At 47.9% G+C, this 18,857-nt stretch overlaps 4 protein-coding genes across 4 annotated transcripts; 1 reads left to right on the top strand and 3 right to left on the bottom strand.

Annotated features, from left to right (window-relative positions):
* On the bottom strand, positions 1-5,022 carry LOC117191574 (protein mahjong-like). Its single transcript, XM_033396402.1, has 8 exons — positions 4,640-5,022; positions 4,426-4,576; positions 3,627-4,364; positions 1,226-3,481; positions 1,043-1,163; positions 884-981; positions 469-817; positions 1-54 (listed from the first exon to the last, which is right to left on the bottom strand). Exons 1-8 carry the CDS (start codon positions 5,020-5,022, stop codon positions 47-49), a joined length of 4,104 nt encoding a protein of 1,367 aa, XP_033252293.1. The 3' UTR covers positions 1-46.
* A 508-nt stretch (positions 5,023-5,530) lies between these two features.
* On the top strand, positions 5,531-6,530 carry LOC117190038 (protein TEX261-like). The gene is made up of 2 exons (XM_033395126.1): positions 5,531-6,032; positions 6,091-6,530. Exons 1-2 carry the CDS (start codon positions 5,661-5,663, stop codon positions 6,310-6,312), a joined length of 594 nt encoding a protein of 197 aa, XP_033251017.1. The 5' UTR covers positions 5,531-5,660; the 3' UTR covers positions 6,313-6,530.
* LOC117191573 (ribose-5-phosphate isomerase-like) lies at positions 6,429-7,599 on the bottom strand. Its single transcript, XM_033396401.1, has 2 exons — positions 7,405-7,599; positions 6,429-7,076 (listed from the first exon to the last, which is right to left on the bottom strand). Exons 1-2 carry the CDS (start codon positions 7,597-7,599, stop codon positions 6,522-6,524), a joined length of 750 nt encoding a protein of 249 aa, XP_033252292.1. The 3' UTR covers positions 6,429-6,521.
* A 372-nt stretch (positions 7,600-7,971) lies between these two features.
* LOC117190031 lies at positions 7,972-9,578 on the bottom strand. The gene is made up of 2 exons (XM_033395119.1): positions 9,441-9,578; positions 7,972-9,387 (listed from the first exon to the last, which is right to left on the bottom strand). Exon 2 carries the CDS (start codon positions 9,375-9,377, stop codon positions 8,067-8,069), a length of 1,311 nt encoding a protein of 436 aa, XP_033251010.1. The 5' UTR covers positions 9,378-9,387; positions 9,441-9,578; the 3' UTR covers positions 7,972-8,066.
* Positions 9,579-18,857: the final 9,279 nt, after the last annotated feature.

Below are 18,857 nucleotides of genomic sequence, written 5' to 3'. Positions count from 1 at the left end.
GGAACCCGTATCGGAGCCGTCCTCATCAGATTCGGGCACCTCCTCATCATCTTCCTGCAAGCATAATTCAATATCATCCATACGCCGCATAAGAGCTCTGAGATCGATGGCAGCGTTGACGCCGCCACCGCCAACTCCAACTCCGTTGCCATTGCCACCCAGTGTACGTGCTCGACGTCGCACCCCAACAATTGAGCTGTTGGGTGCATGCTGGCGAGAAAGATTCTGACTTGCGTTCGAGGCGGGACTGTCCCGGCGTGGCCGTGGGTTGTTCTCCAGTTCGTTGTTGGCACGGAGCAGTGCACTTTCTGGCGCACCGCCCCCGGCAGGTGGGCGCGACACATCATCAAACACACGAAGTAGAGCTTCGCCACCATTGCCATGAGCGTGTGGGGCATGTGCAGGTGCCTCCGCCTCGGCGCTATTGCGTCCGCCCACCTCGTTGGCTAGATCCTTAACCGCACGCACCTCTTCCGATCGCTCGCTCTTTTTCACGCCAACCGCATAGATCTTCACATAAGTCTCCTGCTTCGATTCGTAGCCACTGTAGTCCTCGACCACGGCAATCACTGACGCTCAGGTCATTGATGTTCCGCTTCACGTCGATGGTGGCTATGCTCGAGTAGTCGTAGGCGTCAAGCACGTTGAAGCTCGTATCATAGGTGGTGGTATCCATGTCGTGGTCCCTGTCCGTTCCCTGGCTGGCCCCATAAATCACATGCATTGGCGAGAACGTGCAATTGCGTTGATCCAGAACTGGCACCGTCTGCAGCAGATGGAAAGTGCGCAGGTCCCACACCTCAGTGTTGGATATAATCTGTGGAAACGAAGTGTAAGCATTAAAGGAGATGAGTGGGGTGAATGTTGTTGCGCGATACGGTACCTCCAGGCAGTTTGGATGGAAGACTCCGGATATACACTGATTGAATTTGTCAAACTTGTGGATTTCCTTGCCGGAACGAACATCCCAGAGCACACCATCTGAAGCAGAAGGACGAATCAATTATGAATTCAAACAAGGGGCGGCTGGCCATTGACTTACCCGTCAAAACCAGTTCGTCGGTGCGGTAAAGCGTGGCCCGGTTCTTAGTATACTGGTTGGGTATGGTGGGGGTGAAGGTGGACAGCTTGGAGCCCGTGTTGATGTCGAAGAGCGTGGCACACTGCAAAGAAATAGTGAGTCACAGTGGGAGAACACCATGGGAGAACCTTTAGCAACACTCACCTCGTTCTGTGTACCCAAGAGGCGGTCCTGCGAGGTCTGACTGAACTCGCAGTAGGTGACATCGGATAGAGTCAGCTTCAACTTGAACTCGTTGTCCGCAATGGACCATAGGATGCTGGTGGGAGTGCGCCAGAGGCTCGATGTGATGACCAGGTCTCCAGCTCGGTTGGCCTTGATCGCATCTACACTGAAGTTGTGACAGTTGGAGTAGAACTGCTCGACGCCGTCGTTGATGTTGAAGACCCGACCATCGCCCTGCTGGGTGCCCACGATGATGTACTTGCCCACGAGGTCGCAGCAGGTGAACTCCAGATCCTCGTACTCAGCCGACCGAATGGTGCGCCAGGGAGAGAAGTGCGTGTGTACATACCGCCGGTCAAAGCGTCCCGTGGTGAAGCCTGCCTGGGTGCGGAAGTGTCGACTCGTCAGATTGTAGTTTGAGCTGAGCAGGCGGCTGGGCCGTGGATCGGGGCACTTGTGCGGCTCGTACAGATCAAACTGCGGGCAGGTCGTCACCGGGTTGTTGCATAGCGAGTGCTGGTTGGTTAGATACTCCGTCACGATCGTGTTGAGGGTCACCCGCTTCGGGTGTATGGGAACCGAGGAGGCGAAGTCTTCCGGCACACCGATAGCGCTACAGCCGGGCTCGGCAATCTGCTTCTGTATGGAGCGGCCCACAGAGCTGATGGAGCGCTCAGTCCTCCGTATCTTGATCGGCGTTTGGACGGAGATTCTACTAAAGTTGGGTATGTTGGCTGTGGAGGTGCTAGCCCCGCCGTAGGGCGAGTCCTCGTTATAACTCCGATTCATCTCGCCATTCGACATGATTGCCGCATTCACGTCCTGCATGCGGCTCCTTAGGCGACTCCTGGAAATGGAACTGCCGCTGGAGAGAGCTTTGTAGTCGAACGGCGACTGATGGAAACTCCTGGTGATGGGAGTCTGCAGCGGAAGCCCCACCTCGCGCTGCAGCATCTGGGCGGTCTGCGAGAGGCCCTTGCTCTCCAGGTGCTCGAAGATCAGCTGGTAGAGCTGCTGCTCGTTGTACTGGATGCGGGTCTGGGCAATCACGTTTGCCTTGTGCATGTTGGAGAGCGACGGATCCAGCGGATTGTTCAGCGCCTTGGTCTTGCCCGACACGCGCTCGAGCAGCTCGAGGGCGTACTTCTGGAAGATCACATGCTCGGCTCTCTTCTCCTGCAGAATGGGATCCCTCATCAGGCACTGCAGCTGCCCGCCGGCGAACAGTGGAAGCTTGCTGACGATCTGTCTGACGCGGTCTGATCTGGCCAGACCGGCCAGAGCTCGGCAGGCCATTCCTCTGATGCAGTCCGCATCTGTGATGGGGCCCTTGGTCTGCATCAGGGAGAGCAGGACCACAATCCCATTGTTGGAGCAGACTGACTCCCACACCTTCTCGATCAGCTCCTCGGCATACTTGTGGTTGGCCTTGTTCCTTTTAGAGGAGCTGCCAAACTTGATCAGGCTACTGCCGCTGTCCTTGCGTATGATCGGCGAGCAGACGCAGTGGCAGAGCACGGCCATAGCCGACTTCAGCACCTCGGCGTCGGAGGTGATTTCTCCGGCTGCCGCTCCCAGCACAGAGCAGAAGCCCAAGGTGGTCGTCTTGTCCAGCATCTGTATGCGCTCGCACAGCACCACATAGACACGGGGAATCACACAGCACACGCTTAGCGCATCCAATGCCACCGTCTCCGAGCGGCCGCTGTTCAACCAGTCGTAGCTGAAGGATATGATTCGCAGCAGCATTGAGATGCCGCCCAGCTTCATCAGCTGGTCCACGGGCTGCCAGTGGCCGCGGATCGATGTGTGCTCCTGGAGTGTGCGAATCTGCTCGTGCAACTGGTCGAAGGTGAGTTTGGCCGCCACAGTGGGGTTCTGGTTGAAGTAGTGCGCCGACGAGGGAGAGGTGGAGGTCGCATAGTGCTGCGAGAGGAAGCTGTTGTACTTGAAGAAGAAATGCGCCTCCATATAGCGCTTGAGGGCCACGCACACGTGACGCACCATCTGGCGGGAGGCGCACTCCACATCATCGTTGATATCCGAATCGTTGTCGCTGTCATTCTGGCTGAGATCGAGTATCTTCAGCACGGATATCTGCAATATCACAACAGAATAGCTCAATCTGCCTCCATTTAGGAGTTCGTTCAAAGTGTCCTCGCAGTACGCCAGATAGTAAATGGCAATGGACACGCCCGTGGCGGCCAGACTAGGGCGCGGTACTTTCAGCAGCAGCTAAATAGGACAATGATATGCCGCGTCTATCAGAGATTTTCCCACAGTTTCCCCCCGCAGATTCACTTACCTCCAGGCCGCCGTTTTATATAATCTCCAGAGCGAATTTCTTGTGGCAAAGCAAGGAGGCCAAGTACTTGAGCACCTCGTAAGCGAGGCAAGTGTCGCGGCGATCCAGGTTCTCCAGATAGCCGAATATCAGCTGCATCACGTTGTTCTCGAAGGCCATGGCCAGGAACTCCTGATACTCGCCGAGGCTGGTGAGGAAGCGCATGATCAGTTTTTGGCTGGCATCGGCCGTTGGCGGGTGCAGCGGTATGTACATCCGCTTGTAGTAGCGCGACTTGTTGAAAGCATCGCGGCTGTTCTCGAAGAAAATCGACATGTTGGAGGCATCGCCATGGTTTGAACTCGCAATGCCGCTTCCGTTGTGCTGTGGCGACTGCGGAGCCGACGCTCCGTTGCCGCAGGCCATCCAACAGAGCAGTCCACCAGAGGCGCTGCTGTCGGCTGAATAGTTTAGCGCCGATGGGTGGTCCGCTGGGGCGCTTTTGCTTATGGCTAGAAGCATGTGCAGGCGCTTGATCATCTTGGGTACCAGGCGCATGTTCTGATCGCGATAGTTGATCGCAGTGTCGCTGACCTCCATGGCCTCGGCAAGAAGTCCGGTGGCATAGCTCTGGAGCGGCTCGATGCTGTCGTCCGCCCAGCTGTAGATGCGATTGATGGTGCCATCGTCGTTGGCTGTCTGGAAGACGGCAGTTGTCTCCAGACCTGGCATAATCTCCAGGATGAGGCGGCATGCCAGGATGTTCAGCTCCAGGGAGCTGCGACTGATGGTCTGGCGACTGAAGTAGTTCTCGCGCAGATAGTCGTTTAGCAACTGTATGGGTAAAAAACACGATTTAATTCGAAGCCAAATAATGGTTGACAGCTCTTCTCACCTTCCCCATGAACACATCTTTGCGGAAGAGCAACTTGAGGAGCAGCCCATACTGACAGCTGGGATCGGCGCGATATGGATGCCTCGAGTCCAAGGGATCCGGATCCTTGCGCATGTAGGCGTCCTTCCCGCGCTCAAAAATCTCCGCCAGACTACAATTGGTTCATTAATTAGCCAATCAATTTATCATTATGAATCATCACTTCTCGCCTTACCTCTTCAGAGTGGGCACGGGATCGTAGCCACTTTGAGTCTGCTGCTGCTCCCAGCGGTCGATGATTTGCGTCAGCTCTTTCTTGGTGGACGAGCGCCTATCGGCGGCTGTGTCTTCTTCTTGATTACCAAAGGCATCGTCGGCGGGGGGGCTGCTGTCGCTCTCGTTTTCCTCAGCGGCTTCCGCATCACCACCGCTCATGGCATCCTCCTCTGCTCCTGCCTCTTCTGCGGCTGCCTCATCATCATTATCATCGTCGCTTTCGTATGCGATTTCCACAGCTTGGGCCATCGCTATGATGGCCTCTCTCTCTGGTTCCGCATCAACGTCCTCCTGCGCCGCCCCGGCCAGCGCCTCGTTACCGTTTTCACCGCCCTCTGACATTGTCAAAGTGGACAAAATGTGAAAATACGTTTAACGCGCACCAACAGATTCACAGCAGTCTCACGGTTAGTAAATAATTTAGTCAGCTTGCAAAAATAAATCGTGCGGCATACCACGCGCTCGAACCGATATATCGATGACTTGAGCAATCGATGCTGAAACCATGCAGCCCTGGTCGATAGGTGGGGAAACAATGAAGCCGGGTCGGGTCTGATTTTTGTTATTTTTTCGAATGTTTTTTTTTTTGTTGACACCTCGCATTTCCCTTATGGCTGTACGACACTAGACTTTGATAAATTTGCTGCGAAGAGAGTAGAAAAACCCATAATTAGAGTGCGTAGCCTCTATTTGAGGCTATTTGAGGCATTATTTTTGCCAGCAAAACTGAACAACTGGATCGCCAACTGAACGTATGTATATATACATATGTATGGTTTTTGCAGCTAGTCAGTTCCCAAAGTCTAATCTCACATAGCTATTAACATTAAACCAAAAGCTGCTGCCACATCGCATCGCCTGGTTTGATTTGTGACGACCGACCAGATCGAGAGAAAAACAAAATCCTATTGTTTTGTTTTGGCGGTGCCATCGGCTTTATATTCATTTGTCAAATCAAAGTATGAAGTGCAGTTTATGTAATGGGTTTCCTGTACATTCTGGGATGGATATCCCTTGGTATCCAGATCACGTTCCTTACTCTGTCCATAGTGGCTGGACTTTACTATTTGGCGGAACTCGCGGAAGAGTACACGACACAGGCACGGCGGTGCATTCTGTTCATGATCAGCTTCACAGTCTTTGTGTACATCATGCTGATGATTTTCGAGGAGTTCCCCTGGAGCATGCTGCTGTGCGGCTTTGTGGCGCAGGGCTTCCACCTATCGATAATGGGGGGTTTTCCATTCATACGCCTGCTGTCTGTGCCCTTCCTGGGCTCCCTCGTCATGCTGGTGGTCAATCATTTCCTAGCATTTCAGTATTTCACCACCGTCTATCTGCTTTTCACTCAGGTGAGTGCCTTGGGGAGTTGGACTGAATTAAACGACTGATCACAATTATTGCTTTTAGGTGCTTGCCTACTTCACCGTCTGCATGTGGATCGTGCCCTTCGCCCTGTTCGTCTCGCTCAGTGCCAACGACAGCGTCCTGCCCACGGTGAATAAGCAGAGCAGGCGGAGCTCGGACGTGGTCAGCAATTACTTCTCGCGGAACAAGAAGCAGGGGCTGCTCTCCCTTTTCAACTATATGAAGGAGCAGCTGCTCCCAGCGCGGAGCAAGAAGGCGTTTTAGAACTTACATATTCAGAGATGTGTGCAAATAGGAATGCGAATGATCTAGTATCTAGAGTAGTTCCTTTGATTATTTATTTTTTTTACCTATAATCCAGACAAGCGCGCAAGTATACATACGTAGATAAATGCAAGATGCACATTCCTTTATTAATGGCCAACATTTAATTTTAAACGAATCCCTGTGAAAATAGAAATATAGTACGAGATTTACTTGGACTGAGCCTTAACACTGCCATCGACCATGCCGAAGTAGCACTTGTGGGCCATGTCAACGAAGAGTCCCGTCTCCAAGACGCCTGGGATCATGGTGATGGCGCGATTCACTTCATCCCAGTTGTACTCCCGCTTGCCAACGAACTTCCAGTCGAGCAGAAAATTGCCATTATCGGTTATAATGGGTCCAGCCTTTACCTTTGCCATGCGCAGTACGACCTCGCCACCAAACATGGCCTCGATCTGCAGCTTTATGGGAACTTGGGCCATGGGCGCAACCTCAATTGGAACGCCCTTGCACCATTGCTCGCCCAGATGCAACGATTTCTTCGTGTAGTCGGCCACCACAATGAACTTTTTGGCGCAGGAGGCAACAACCTTCTCCTGCAGCAGGCAGCCACCGCCGCCTTTGATCAATACCATATTCGAGTCCACCTCGTCGGCCCCGTCGATGGCCACATCGATGATGGGATTGCGATCCACCGAGCCCAAGTTGAGATTGTAGTCAAATGTCGTGGGACGATATACCGATGAAACAACGAACTTAGCCTACTCAAGCCCTCGTTTTTTAAACAGAACGACAACTTGAGTTAAGCCGCGGAATATAATACTAATAATTACTCTTGTAGGTCTATCTTATCCTTCATCTTTAGATAAAAATTACCACGACTATCTTTCACCCAAACTTTGCTAAAATTCTTCAAGGCATTCTTTCGTGGAGGGTATTTTAGTACCCACTGGTGGACAATGGGTTAAGCGTCTGTTATGCGCTTCACAGAAATGTTAGCTGTTCTTTTTTGATATTAGGCGCGATTTTTATTGTCATATATTAATTTTCAAGTTAATAACTATCATCTTGGATTGTTGAGAGAGATACTTCCCTGAGATACTGCGAGTAATCATAGGTAACAACCTTGGGGGCAAAGAAGCCTCCGGAACCAGGACGACTCTTGTAAAAGATGCCTAGGCCGGCCAGAGGAACAGCCGGATGGGGCACAACCTCCTGCACATCAATGAAGGGCAAAGTGTTCTGGGACGCGTCTTTCACCTTGCTGGAGCTGAAAAAGTTCATATACTGATTCGATGTGGACAGCGGCAACGAGGGCAGATCTGCGGCAGTGGGCACATCAGCCTCTTTGACGATCAGCACTTCACGTGGCTTTTCGATGGTTTTCTCAGAGTTGCTGTTGTTCAACCAGACGCTGTTGCGCTTCGGTTCCACCAGCCGTCCAGTGGGGAAGTGGAAATAGCTGAACCGCACCTCCAGGTTGAGGTGCTTGTGCCAGACGCGAAAGCGGGCCCCAGTCACCACAAGGGAGCGGTTCGAGCCGGAAGTTATCTCGTCCAGGTCCATGGCGCGGCTGTCGACGGTGAGAGTGTGGTAGTCGTAGTCGTTGCGAACATCCACATCGTTAAGGTGGTATGAGTCCAGCGGCAGCCATTCTAGAGAGGACACATTGATTGCTCCACGAGGCAAGAGCTCGCCCTGCTGCAGCTGCAAGTGAACGACGCGATTACTCTTCACGAAGCGCACACCTGTTACCACCTTGTTCTCCATGAAGTCCGACAGCGAGTCACGCAGGTTGAAGTAGCGATCAGAGAGAGGTCCCTGCTCGTCGCACAGGCAGAAGCAGTAGGAGCAGCGCCAGAGAATATAGTGCCAGAATGATGAGGCCGTTTTAGTGGCCGACTCGCATCTGCCGTTGGAGCTCTTCCTGCCGAGAGTCGCCCCATCATCAGATTGAATGTATTCATAGAAGAGTTCCCCTCGGACGGGCAGATCTCCACATCCGAGTCCATGTCGCCGCAGTTATAGAGTCTTCCGTTGCAAGGCGTCTGCTTGCTGCAAAACTCTTTGTCTCCCTTGTAGCAGCCATTGGAGCGAGTGTCCGGATAGTCGCCACAGGTACCCCAGCATCCCTGGTTCTCGCCCAAGTTGGCCTCGTTCTCCACGTAGCCCTGCAGGATACGCGTAACTCGATCGTAGGTCTCCCCGGACACGTGCTTATCCTTTCCGGGATCACAGCGCCTGTAGACACGCCCGCTGCGAGCCATCACCTGACTAAGAACCTTCACGGAGGATTCCATACGCCGGGCGTAGTTATTGCGCATCAAAGCTATCTCCTGGGTGAAGTTGCCCTTCCCGAGCTCCCGCTGGATCATCCAGGAAAACTCCATCATACTGTAGGCCTTGAGCTCGGTGAGGGCTACACTTGTGTAGAGCTGAAATGGAAACTGCTGGGCGGAGTGTTTGGCCATGCACATCTGTCCCGGTGACTCCTCGTAGGTAAGCGTCAGTTGAGACAGCAGCGTGTTGACAAAGTCGGTCTTGTTGTCCGCCTGTCCCTCATCCTCAAATAGAACCGAATGTAGCAGCTCCAGCTGCATAGCCAACGAAGTGGAGCCTGGGTCCACGTTCCACTCGGCAAATTTGAGAAGCGTGGCCGCCTCCAGAGCATCCTTATGCTGGACATAGTCGCCAAACTGTGCGTACCGCGTTTTTACGATTGTGGTGAGGTCTTTGACCAGATTCAGCTTGTGCTGTAGCTGGGATTGCTGGTGGAGCTCAAGGTGGATCAAGGTTTCGATGGTCAGGGCAGTGCGAAGAGATTCCATTTGCTCCAAATTACGGATGTGGTCATCCACCGCCTCGATGCGGTTCATCAGTTGGCGCTGCTTGTCATGGGTGCCGGTGACCTTATCTTCTAGAGACTCTACCACATCACAGACCTTTAATATTGCGTTGGTCACATCTCTGATCATCTCTATTATATCCACGGCTCTGTGAATCGCGCTGTGGGCGGGTGGGATCAATAGGATGGCAAACACCAAAAATAGCTTGAGTCGCATCGTATATTCGCTGTAGAAGTGTTGAAGTTAAATGAAAATGAAGTTCTTCAGATTTCCGCTTACTCAGCCGTCGCAAATGTTTATGCAGTCAAGAAAAAAGAAATCTTTCGTTCAGCAGAAAAGCGAATTGGATTTGTCCGCGATCGCGACTGTAGTTTCGGCTTTGAATACAATTATTATACATATGTATGTAAGATTAATAATAATGTATCGTTTATTAATAGTGTTTTTCGAAAAAGAGTACAAAGTGTATGATTTAAGATGTGCAATTAATGAGTCTGTTCTTCCGACTTTTTCTTCAACTTTCTGCTTCTACTTCCAACAACCGACTCCCGTATCGATAACCCCTTATCGGTTAGGTCTTTTAAACATCGGTTAAGTCTGGTTATATCGGTTAGGTCTTATCGATGGTATCTTAAGTTCAAATGTTAATTTAGATGGGATAGTGCTAACTGCTTGATACACTGTCCTTTACATTCGGCCCTCCTGCTCATCTTCATCTGTCCCAGATGATAATATATCATCGTTCTCTGAGACAAAACGCCATAGCTTCATATTGTCACTGCTCGTTGCTGTGATATTTGGCCCCTCGACTTGAGCAACCTTTCTGACGTCGTAGCGACCGTTCCGCTTTACCTTGGTGACTTCATATGGGCCTAGATACTCGCTGGCCAACTTGCGTCCTGCGACGAACTGCGTCCTCTTGATCGCGACCATGTCTCCTAGTCTGTAGCCGTGCTCAGGTCGTCGTTTTTTATCATAATAGCGCTTGTACACCTCTTGCGCCTTATCAATGTTTTGTTTCGCTTGGTCACGCAGTGCTTGGCGCTCGTTGTTAAACTGCGTAACCAACTCCTCGTTGAGCACCTCCAATAGTCGACTTTCAGCTTGTCTGTGCATCTTTGTCCCAAACATGACCTCGAATGGCGACGACTTCAACGTAGAATGCACATGCGAATTAATCGCCATCTGGACCTGTGGCACATGCTTGTACCACTTCGTTGACTCCTGAGCTGAGAGCTTTGCGATGATACCCAAAATTGAACGGTTCACCCGCTCAATCTGACCGTTGCCTCTCGCCACACCTGTCGTTGTACACACATGTTCGACTTTGTTCTCGTTAAGAAACTCGCTGAATGCGTTGGATGTAAACGCTGCTCCTCTGTCGCTGACTATGCGCTTGGGAAAACCAAACAAAAATGACCAATCTCTCAGCCTCTTCACAACTTCTTCGTGACCTGTTGACTTAGTTGGGAACAGCCACACAAACTTGGAGAATGCATCTACCACAGCAAAAATGTACTTGTATTGCTTGGCTGTCGCATCCATTGGTCCCAAATGATCAACGTGCAGCGTGTATAGTGGTGTGTCACCCTTGTCAATGCAATGAAGATAGCCTTCTTGTTTGCCCAAGTTTTTGCTGAAAATTATACAACTGATACAATTAGTAATCAAATTATTTACTTTCCGTTCAAGGTGCGGAATCCAGTATTGCTGCTGAACTGAGTGCATTGTCTTCGCTGTGGAGAAATGACCAACTTCATGCGATCCTTGAATGATTTCCCTTTCCATCAGCCTTGGAACCACCAATACGTCATTGCCATTTACAGATTTGAAGAGAAGTCTTGATATTTATTTATTTATTTATTAAATTAACAAATTATCTGTTAATAATGGTACTTAGTTACTAAAGGCAGAAAAAGATAAGATAAAAGTTAGCTAAATTTAAATGATTATAAATATTGCATGCAATTAGTTTAAGAGACAGTTCAGGGGATAGGGTTAGACAGAGGGAGTTATAATTATGGCATAAAACCCTAAAAGGTTCATGATCAGCATAATTAGACCTACATATGGGTAGACGGATAGGCCTAAAAGTACGGGTAGGTCTGGATGGAACGGCCAAGTCAATCTGACCCAAGAGAGTTTGGGAGTCAACAGTCCCAAGAAGGAGCTTGTGCACGAACATTACGCCATTGCATATTCTGCGATGGTGCAACGACGGCAGGTCAATAAGATTTAGCCTAGACCGGTAGGGTGGCAAGATTCTACCCGAGTCCCAGTTAAAGTTCCGAAGGGCAAAAATTAAAAATTGCTTTTGCACGGATTCAATAACAGCCTTCTGCTCTTTATACTGCGGGCTCCACACACAAGAACAATACTCCAATATAGGACGTACTAACGAGATGTACAGTTGTTTCGTAACGTACGGGTCGTCAAACTCCTTGGACCAACGCTTGATGAACGCTAAAACACCCTTAGCTTTATTTACAGTTGCAGCTATATGGGTGTTGAAACACATCTTATGATCAAAAAGGACTCCGAGGTCATTTGAACTCGAAATTCGCTCAAGGACATGATTTCCTAGAACATATGAGACAAAATGAGGAGCGCGACGGTAAAATGTCATAAGTTTGCATTTGGAAAGGTTCAGAAAAAGAAGATTAGTTGAACACCACAATAGTAGTTCACTTAGATCAAGTTGAAGGCGTGTGTGCAAATACCAATCAGAGTAAGAAAGACAGATTTTGACATCATCAGCATACATTAGTGTAGTAGAGTATGTTATAACTTGAGGAAGGTCGTTCACAAATAAAATAAACAGAAGCGGGCCCAGATGACTTCCCTGTGGCACACCTGAAGTAACATTAACAGTATTTGACAACACGTTAGAAAACAAAACACGTTGAGTACGGTTAGAGAGATAGGACAAAATCCAATCTAGAAGATTCGTTGGGAACCCTAATAAGGAGAGCTTTTGAATAAGCAGAGCATGGTTCACAGAATCGAATGCCTTGCTGAAGTCCGTAAAAACTACATCCGTCTGCAAACCAATTTGAAAACCACGGTGGATTAGGTTAGAAAACTCAAGAAGGTTAGTCGATGTTGAACGATGTCTGAAAAAACCGTGTTGCGACGGAGATATCAAGCTGCAACAAAGATGTTGCAGTTGCCGGGTGACCAGGAACTCAAGAAGCTTCGGGATGGCGGAAAGCTTTGCGATACCACGATAGTTTTCAATGTTTGATCTTGAACCTTTTTTGTGAAGCGGAATGATGTAGGACTCATTCCAAATTACTGGGAGACAAGACTGTTCCAAGGAGAGGTTGAAGAGAAAGGTCAAGGGCTTGCAAAGGGACTGGGCACAGTGTTTTAAGATGCAACTTGGTACCTTATCTGGACCCGCAGAAAACGATATGTCCATAGATGACAAACCTTCAAGAACAACGCTTTCCTCGAAAAAGGGCAGAAAAATACTGTTAGCTTGAGGTAGCTGGTACGGATACGGAGTGGATGCGTTGTAAATATGAGACGAGTACGTTGTTTGGAAAAAGTTAGCGAATAAATTTGCAATACCAACAGCAGAAGCTTCTGTTTTGTTCTGGTAATGAAGGGACGGAGGAAAAACGTTTGACTTGCGCTTAGAATTAACGAACGAATAGAATTTTTTAGGATCACTACGAAAATTACTACTACATTGTGAAAGGTAATGATTATAACACTGACTATTGACGGCAAGGAACAGAGAGCGAGCGGAGGAGTATAGAGCTAAGGCCAACGTGGAGCCCGACTTCTGGTACTTTTTATAGAGCCGGGATTTATTATTTTTTAAGTATGACAAATACTTGGAGAACCAGGGAGGCTTGGACGATACAGGTACAGTGATATCTGGAACAAACGTATTAAGGGCGGAGTAAATAGAACTATAAAACGAGTTAACAGTTGCATCTATGTTCGGTAATGAATAAAGAAACGACCAATCAACACGCGAGAGATGTAGATCTAAATCAATAAAGTTTGTTTTGCGAAAACACTTTATGTGACAAGGAGCCATGGAACTGTCAGCACATCCAGATTGTGTACACTCCAGTGATATCAACAAAGTTGGATGGTAAGGATCTTCAGGGAGAGATATTGGGCTTGCTCTAGATACAGTAGCAAGAGAACCATCGTTAACAAAAACGAGGTCAAGAAGTCTGTCCCTAATGTTTTTAACGGCATTAATTTGGACAAGGGACATATCCGTTAGCCCATTGATAAAGTCATTATGGCAATTGGGAAACAACAGGTTAGCGTCATTACAAGGCAGCCAAGAAAGAAATGGGAGGTTAAAGTCCCCCATGACAATAATTCGATCATTGCACCCTAATGTAGAAACAACATTATTAATTGCTGAAAGGTGGTGTAAGTAAAGCTCAGCATCAGACCTGGGAGGAATGTAAGAGCAGGTTAAATAGAAAAATGCGGAGCCGACACGAACTTTGACTGCAACAAATTCAATTCCATGAATGTTATTGAATGGGAATAACTCAGATGAGAAAACAGATTTAACTGCAATCAGAACCCCACCTGCAAAAGATGGGCGGTCCATTCTATAAATAGTGTAACTATCAATGAAAATTTCGTGATCATTGACAGAGGAGTTAAGCCAGGTTTCGGTAAACGCGATGGCATCGAAATCAAAGGACGCGCTATTAGTATGAATTTGACGCAACTTTCCCAGCAAACTGCGAACGTTCTGATAGTGCATGGAAAAATAGTACATTAGTTTTTTGGAGCATGTTCGGTAATTCTTGGATTCGAGTTCGAATCTTTGAGAAGGAACTCATGCACAATTGTATGCTCAGGCCATATTGACGGTTCTAGAGAACAGGATAGTAAAGAATCAGGGAGAAGAATTTTAAATGATGATATGTTGCGCTTATGTTTAAATGAAAATTTAGTCACAACTATATCAACAGGCGAAGTGTTAAGTTTAGTGGCAAGATGTTGTTTAACATCCTCCGTTGTAGCCTCAGGAATAAGACGAGAAACAAATATTGCTTTCCGAGGGACCACTGCTTTAAGTTGAAGTCCCGAGCGAGATCGAGATGGTGGAGCCACACCTAAAAGAGATCTCGGTACAAGGGCAGAGGAATTGGCAGCAATGGCTGTAGCAGGAATTGGAGTAGGAATTGCAGCAGGAATTGGAGCAGGAATTGGCAAGACGTCGTCAGCAACCAGCACACCCGCACTAGGAGCACTCACCGCGTCAGAAGTGACGGCCACAGAAACTGCAGGGATGGGATTGATGCTGTTGGGGAGTTGGGTGCTCGAAGGAAGCACATTGCTCGGTGTAAAGTATGGGTGCTGCTTCAGGATCTCAACTGTGGCTTTGATGAAATCGTCATCCTGCTGTGCTTTCTTTATCCGAGCTGTTAGCTCCGTCGTCACGAACATGCATGTCTGCGGAAAACGACTGAGACAGTCCACGTGTCTGATTCTGTCCCCTGGGCGGTGTACTGCTTTGAATGTAAAGTCCTCCATATACAGAATCCACTGGGAAACTTCTCTGGGTATATCTGCTTTCGTTGTTGTCTGCTTAAACGCCGCACAGTCAGTGGCAAGATCAAATTTGATCCCCAACAGGTAGTGACGAAACTTCTTGAGTGCGAGGTATACAGCTTTGACCTCCAAATAGTAACTGTGACGTTTGGACTCGGCTTGTGTAGTCTTTTTACTCCAATGGTAAATCGGGTGGAAATTGCCATCAAACTGCTGCAACAAAACTGCTCCGAAACCTTCTTTGGATGCATCCGTGTGGAGTTCCGTTGGCGCTTCTCGTGAGTATAAATGTAATACAGGTGCGATTACAAGCAGATTCTTTAAGGTTTGTAGCGATTGTTGCTCTGCTTCGCCAATGTTGAAAACTGCTTCCTTCCTGAGTAGATTCGTGAGCGGCCGGGCAATTTGTGCATAGCCAGGGATGAACTTTCTGAAAAAGCCTGTGAGTCCCAGAAATGCTTGAACTGCTTTAATGTCTTTGGGCGTAGCAAACCGACTGACAGCTGCTGTCTTCTCTTTGCCGGGCCAGATTCTCCCGTCCTCAATGATATGGCCCAGAAAGCTAATGCGTGGCTGCATGAAGCTACATTTCTTCCACTTGATCTTTAGGCCAAACTGCGCAGCTGTCTCCAGGACCAACTTTGTCTTCCTCATGCATACCTCGGGCGACGCGGCGTAAACAATTATGTCGTCCATATAAAGCTGCATTATGTCAGAGTTGATTAATTCTTGAAAAATATAGCTTACGAACCGAATGAACGCAGCTGGCGAGTTCTTGAATCCGAAAGGCGCTTTATTAAACTCGAATAATCCCTCCTTTGTAACAAAGGCCGTATACGACTTGCTTTGCTCTTCCATAGGCACATGGAAAAATCCGTTTTCAAGGTCCATTATGGTAAACCAGTTAGCCGACTGCAGCTTTTCCAAGACTTCCTCCATGATCGGGACTGGGAAGCAGTCCAGCAATACCATGATGTTTAACTTCCTGTACGCAAACTCTAAGTGTACCATCTTTTTTCTTCACGACGACAACTCTGCTCGCTACATTTGAAGACGACTTGCGCACGATTCCTTGCTCGATCCATTCTTCGACTTGCTTCGTTACGGCACTGGCTTCGTCTGTTGATAAACGACTCGGTGAGTGATGAAACGGCTTGATTACTCCGTCGGGAACTATCTTCAGTTGGATTGGAGACTGCTTTGCAACTTCTGTGGGCATTTGGTAACTGTTTCTTATCATCAGTTCAACGTCTTTTCGATATTGCGGCGGAGCTACAAAGGATGACTCTTCAGTTACATTATATATAAGAGCATGCTCATCTGTTGGCACAGGATCTGCGTCATGCTTCAAAAACGTGTATCCTTGCATATCAGCGACGAAACGGAAATTTTTAATGAAATCATGCCCCAAAAGTGCGTCGAAATCAATCTGGCTACTGGGGACTACTAAAAACTTCTGTGTGGTCTGCAACTTATCCACGGTAACTTCTGCATTAAAGTATCCAACAGGCTTTGTTGATATCTGACCCAGACCGCGCAACATAGTTGTGCACTTCAAAAGTTTAACGTTTTTCATGGTCTTCAACATACTCTCTTTGATTATGGTTACATCTGACCCTGTATCCACAAGACAGTCAACAACAATGCCGTTTATTTGAATTTTTTTCATGCGACTGCGATCCAAAATGACGCGAACTTTATCAACTTTATCAGCTTCATAAGGACAGTTACGCGAAATGTGACCATTCTGATTGCACTTAAAACACTTTGTTTCGGCTTTGCAGTCTTTGCGTTTGTGTTCTCCTGATCCACAGTTATAGCAATATTCTTTTTTACCGCTTTGCCCACTTTGCTGCTTGAAACTCGTTTTATGCAGTTCGTTATTGCCCTTCTTCTCCGATATGTTCAAACGATCATAGATATCGAACTCTTCTTTCAAGGCCCTGAAGGTCTTATAGCGATACATGGCATACTTATACTCGTTTCTTATGTCCAGACCGTTCACAATATGGCTTATAACAGCCGCGTCTTCAACATGTCCGACTGCTGCTATTTTTCTCATCTGCAGCAAGTACTCGTGCATCGACTCACTACTCTTCCTCTTTCTTTCTTGCAGCAGCTTATGAATGTCTGCACTGTTATAGCTACATGTGAATTCATCCAATAATACGTTCTTGAGTTCCTCATAGGTGCACACGCATTCAGCTTCAAGGAAAAGCTTAGCTGCACCGGTCATTTTTCCTCTGGCCTGCACATACTTTTGCTTTTCAGTAAGCTCATATGCGTCGGCATTTTTTTCGAATATCTCAAACCATTTTTCTATGGGAACCGATTTTCCATCACAATCGTTCACAACTTTTGTAAAATTATCTGGAGCGATCTTCATTTCTCGTTGCTCATCGCAAAGCAGTTTCAAACTTAGCAACTTTATCATTTGATCAATCTTGTCATCAGTATTGTTTTCTGCATTTTCTAAATCTTCCATCTCGTTTGCACTCGGGTGCGACGTTCCTGGTACAGCTTCTTCCTTCTCTCTCTCTTTACAGTGCAACGGCGGCGGTGTTTGCATCATTTTGCGGCTCTTTTCGACTTGTGTCTGTGTACCCGACGAGTGCTTGTCTTTTCTGTTTATAAGTGTGTATCACACACAACGTGTCTGTGCGTGTTTTTTCTGCTTGTGTACGTACTGCGCACGGACAAGGCGACGCTACGGCGCGACAATGAATTTCACAATTTTCCAACCGAATTAAACGACCGATCTTTTATTAAACTCCGTGTCTACTGTTATGCTCACAGAATTTGGATTGTTCAACTTAATGCTTATAGCCACCAACAACAACTTTACAACTTTATGTAGCTACAAACAACAACTTTAACAACTTTTCAACAATCCTCTTCTTGCATCAGCTTCTGCTTTCTTCTGTTTTTCTTTTTCACACACTCCGAGCTCTGTATTCGACGCGGACGAGCCCCCAAATGTAAGATTAATAATAATGTATCGTTTATTAATAGTGTTTTTCGAAAAAGAGTACAAAGTGTATGATTTAAGATGTGCAATTAATGAGTCTGTTCTTCCGACTTTTTGTTCAACTTTCTGCTTCTACTTCCAACAACCGACTCCCGTATCGATAACCCCTTATCGGTTAGGTCTTTTAAACATCGGTTAAGTCTGGTTATATCGGTTAGGTCTTATCGATGGTATCTTAAGTTCAAATGTTAATTTAGATGGGATAGTGCTAACTGCTTGATACACTGTCCTTTACATTCGGCCCTCCTGCTCATCTTCATCTGTCCCAGATGATAATATATCATCGTTCTCTGAGACAAAACGCCATAGCTTCATATTGTCACTGCTCGTTGCTGTGATATTTGGCCCCTCGACTTGAGCAACCTTTCTGACGTCGTAGCGACCGTTCCGCTTTACCTTGGTGACTTCATATGGGCCTAGATACTCGCTGGCCAACTTGCGTCCTGCGACGAACTGCGTCCTCTTGATCGCGACCATGTCTCCTAGTCTGTAGCCGTGCTCAGGTCGTCGTTTTTTGTCATAATAGCGCTTGTACACCTCTTGCGCCTTATCAATGTTTTGTTTCGCTTGGTCACGCAGTTCTTGGCGCTCGTTGTTAAACTGCGTAACCAACTCCTCGTTGAGCACCTCCAATAGTCGACTTTCAGCTTGTCTGTGCATCTTTGTCCCAAACATGACCTCGAATGGCGACGACTTCAACGTAGAATGCACATGCGAATTAATCGCCATCTGGACCTGTGGCACATGCTTGTACCACTTCGTTGACTCCTGAGCTGAGAGCTTTGCGATGATACCCAAAATTGAACGGTTCACCCGCTCAATCTGACCGTTGCCTCTCGCCACACCTGTCGTTGTACACACATGTTCGACTTTGTTCTCGTTAAGAAACTCGCTGAATGCGTTGGATGTAAACGCTGCTCCTCTGTCGCTGACTATGCGCTTGGGAAAACCAAACACAAATGACCAATCTCTCAGCCTCTTCACAACTTCTTCGTGACCTGTTGACTTAGTTGGGAACAGCCACACAAACTTGGAGAATGCATCTACCACAGCAAAAATGTACTTGTATTGCTTGGCTGTCGCATCCATTGGTCCCAAATGATCAACGTGCAGCGTGTATAGTGGTG

This window comes from Drosophila miranda, assembly GCF_003369915.1.
Source record: "Drosophila miranda strain MSH22 chromosome Y unlocalized genomic scaffold, D.miranda_PacBio2.1 Contig_Y1_pilon, whole genome shotgun sequence".
Classification (NCBI taxonomy): domain Eukaryota; kingdom Metazoa; phylum Arthropoda; class Insecta; order Diptera; family Drosophilidae; genus Drosophila; species Drosophila miranda.
The sequence above is the reverse complement of the archived record's forward strand: the minus strand, read 5'-3'. Positions and strand labels throughout refer to the sequence as shown.

What these genes read in the sequence shown, in the direction of transcription:
- LOC117191574 (XM_033396402.1), bottom strand. Translation starts at nt 5,022, where the DNA reads ATGTCAGAGGGCGGTGAAAACGGTAACGAGGCGCTGGCCGGGGCGGCG. An exon ending in TCTTGGGTACACAGAACGAG is followed by an intron (nt 1,164 to 1,225) that starts GTGAGTGTTGCT and finishes ATTTCTTTGCAG; the next exon opens with TGTGCCACGCTCTTCGACAT. An exon ending in CGACGAACTGGTTTTGACGG is followed by an intron (nt 982 to 1,042) that starts GTAAGTCAATGG and finishes CTTCTGCTTCAG; the next exon opens with ATGGTGTGCTCTGGGATGTT.
- LOC117190038 (XM_033395126.1), top strand. Translation starts at nt 5,661, where the DNA reads ATGGGTTTCCTGTACATTCTGGGATGGATATCCCTTGGTATCCAGATC. An exon ending in TCTATCTGCTTTTCACTCAG is followed by an intron (nt 6,033 to 6,090) that starts GTGAGTGCCTTG and finishes TATTGCTTTTAG; the next exon opens with GTGCTTGCCTACTTCACCGT.
- LOC117191573 (XM_033396401.1), bottom strand. Translation starts at nt 7,599, where the DNA reads ATGAACTTTTTCAGCTCCAGCAAGGTGAAAGACGCGTCCCAGAACACT. An exon ending in ACTCGCAGTATCTCAGGGAA is followed by an intron (nt 7,077 to 7,404) that starts GTATCTCTCTCA and finishes GGGCTTGAGTAG; the next exon opens with GCTAAGTTCGTTGTTTCATC.
- LOC117190031 (XM_033395119.1), bottom strand. Translation starts at nt 9,377, where the DNA reads ATGCGACTCAAGCTATTTTTGGTGTTTGCCATCCTATTGATCCCACCC.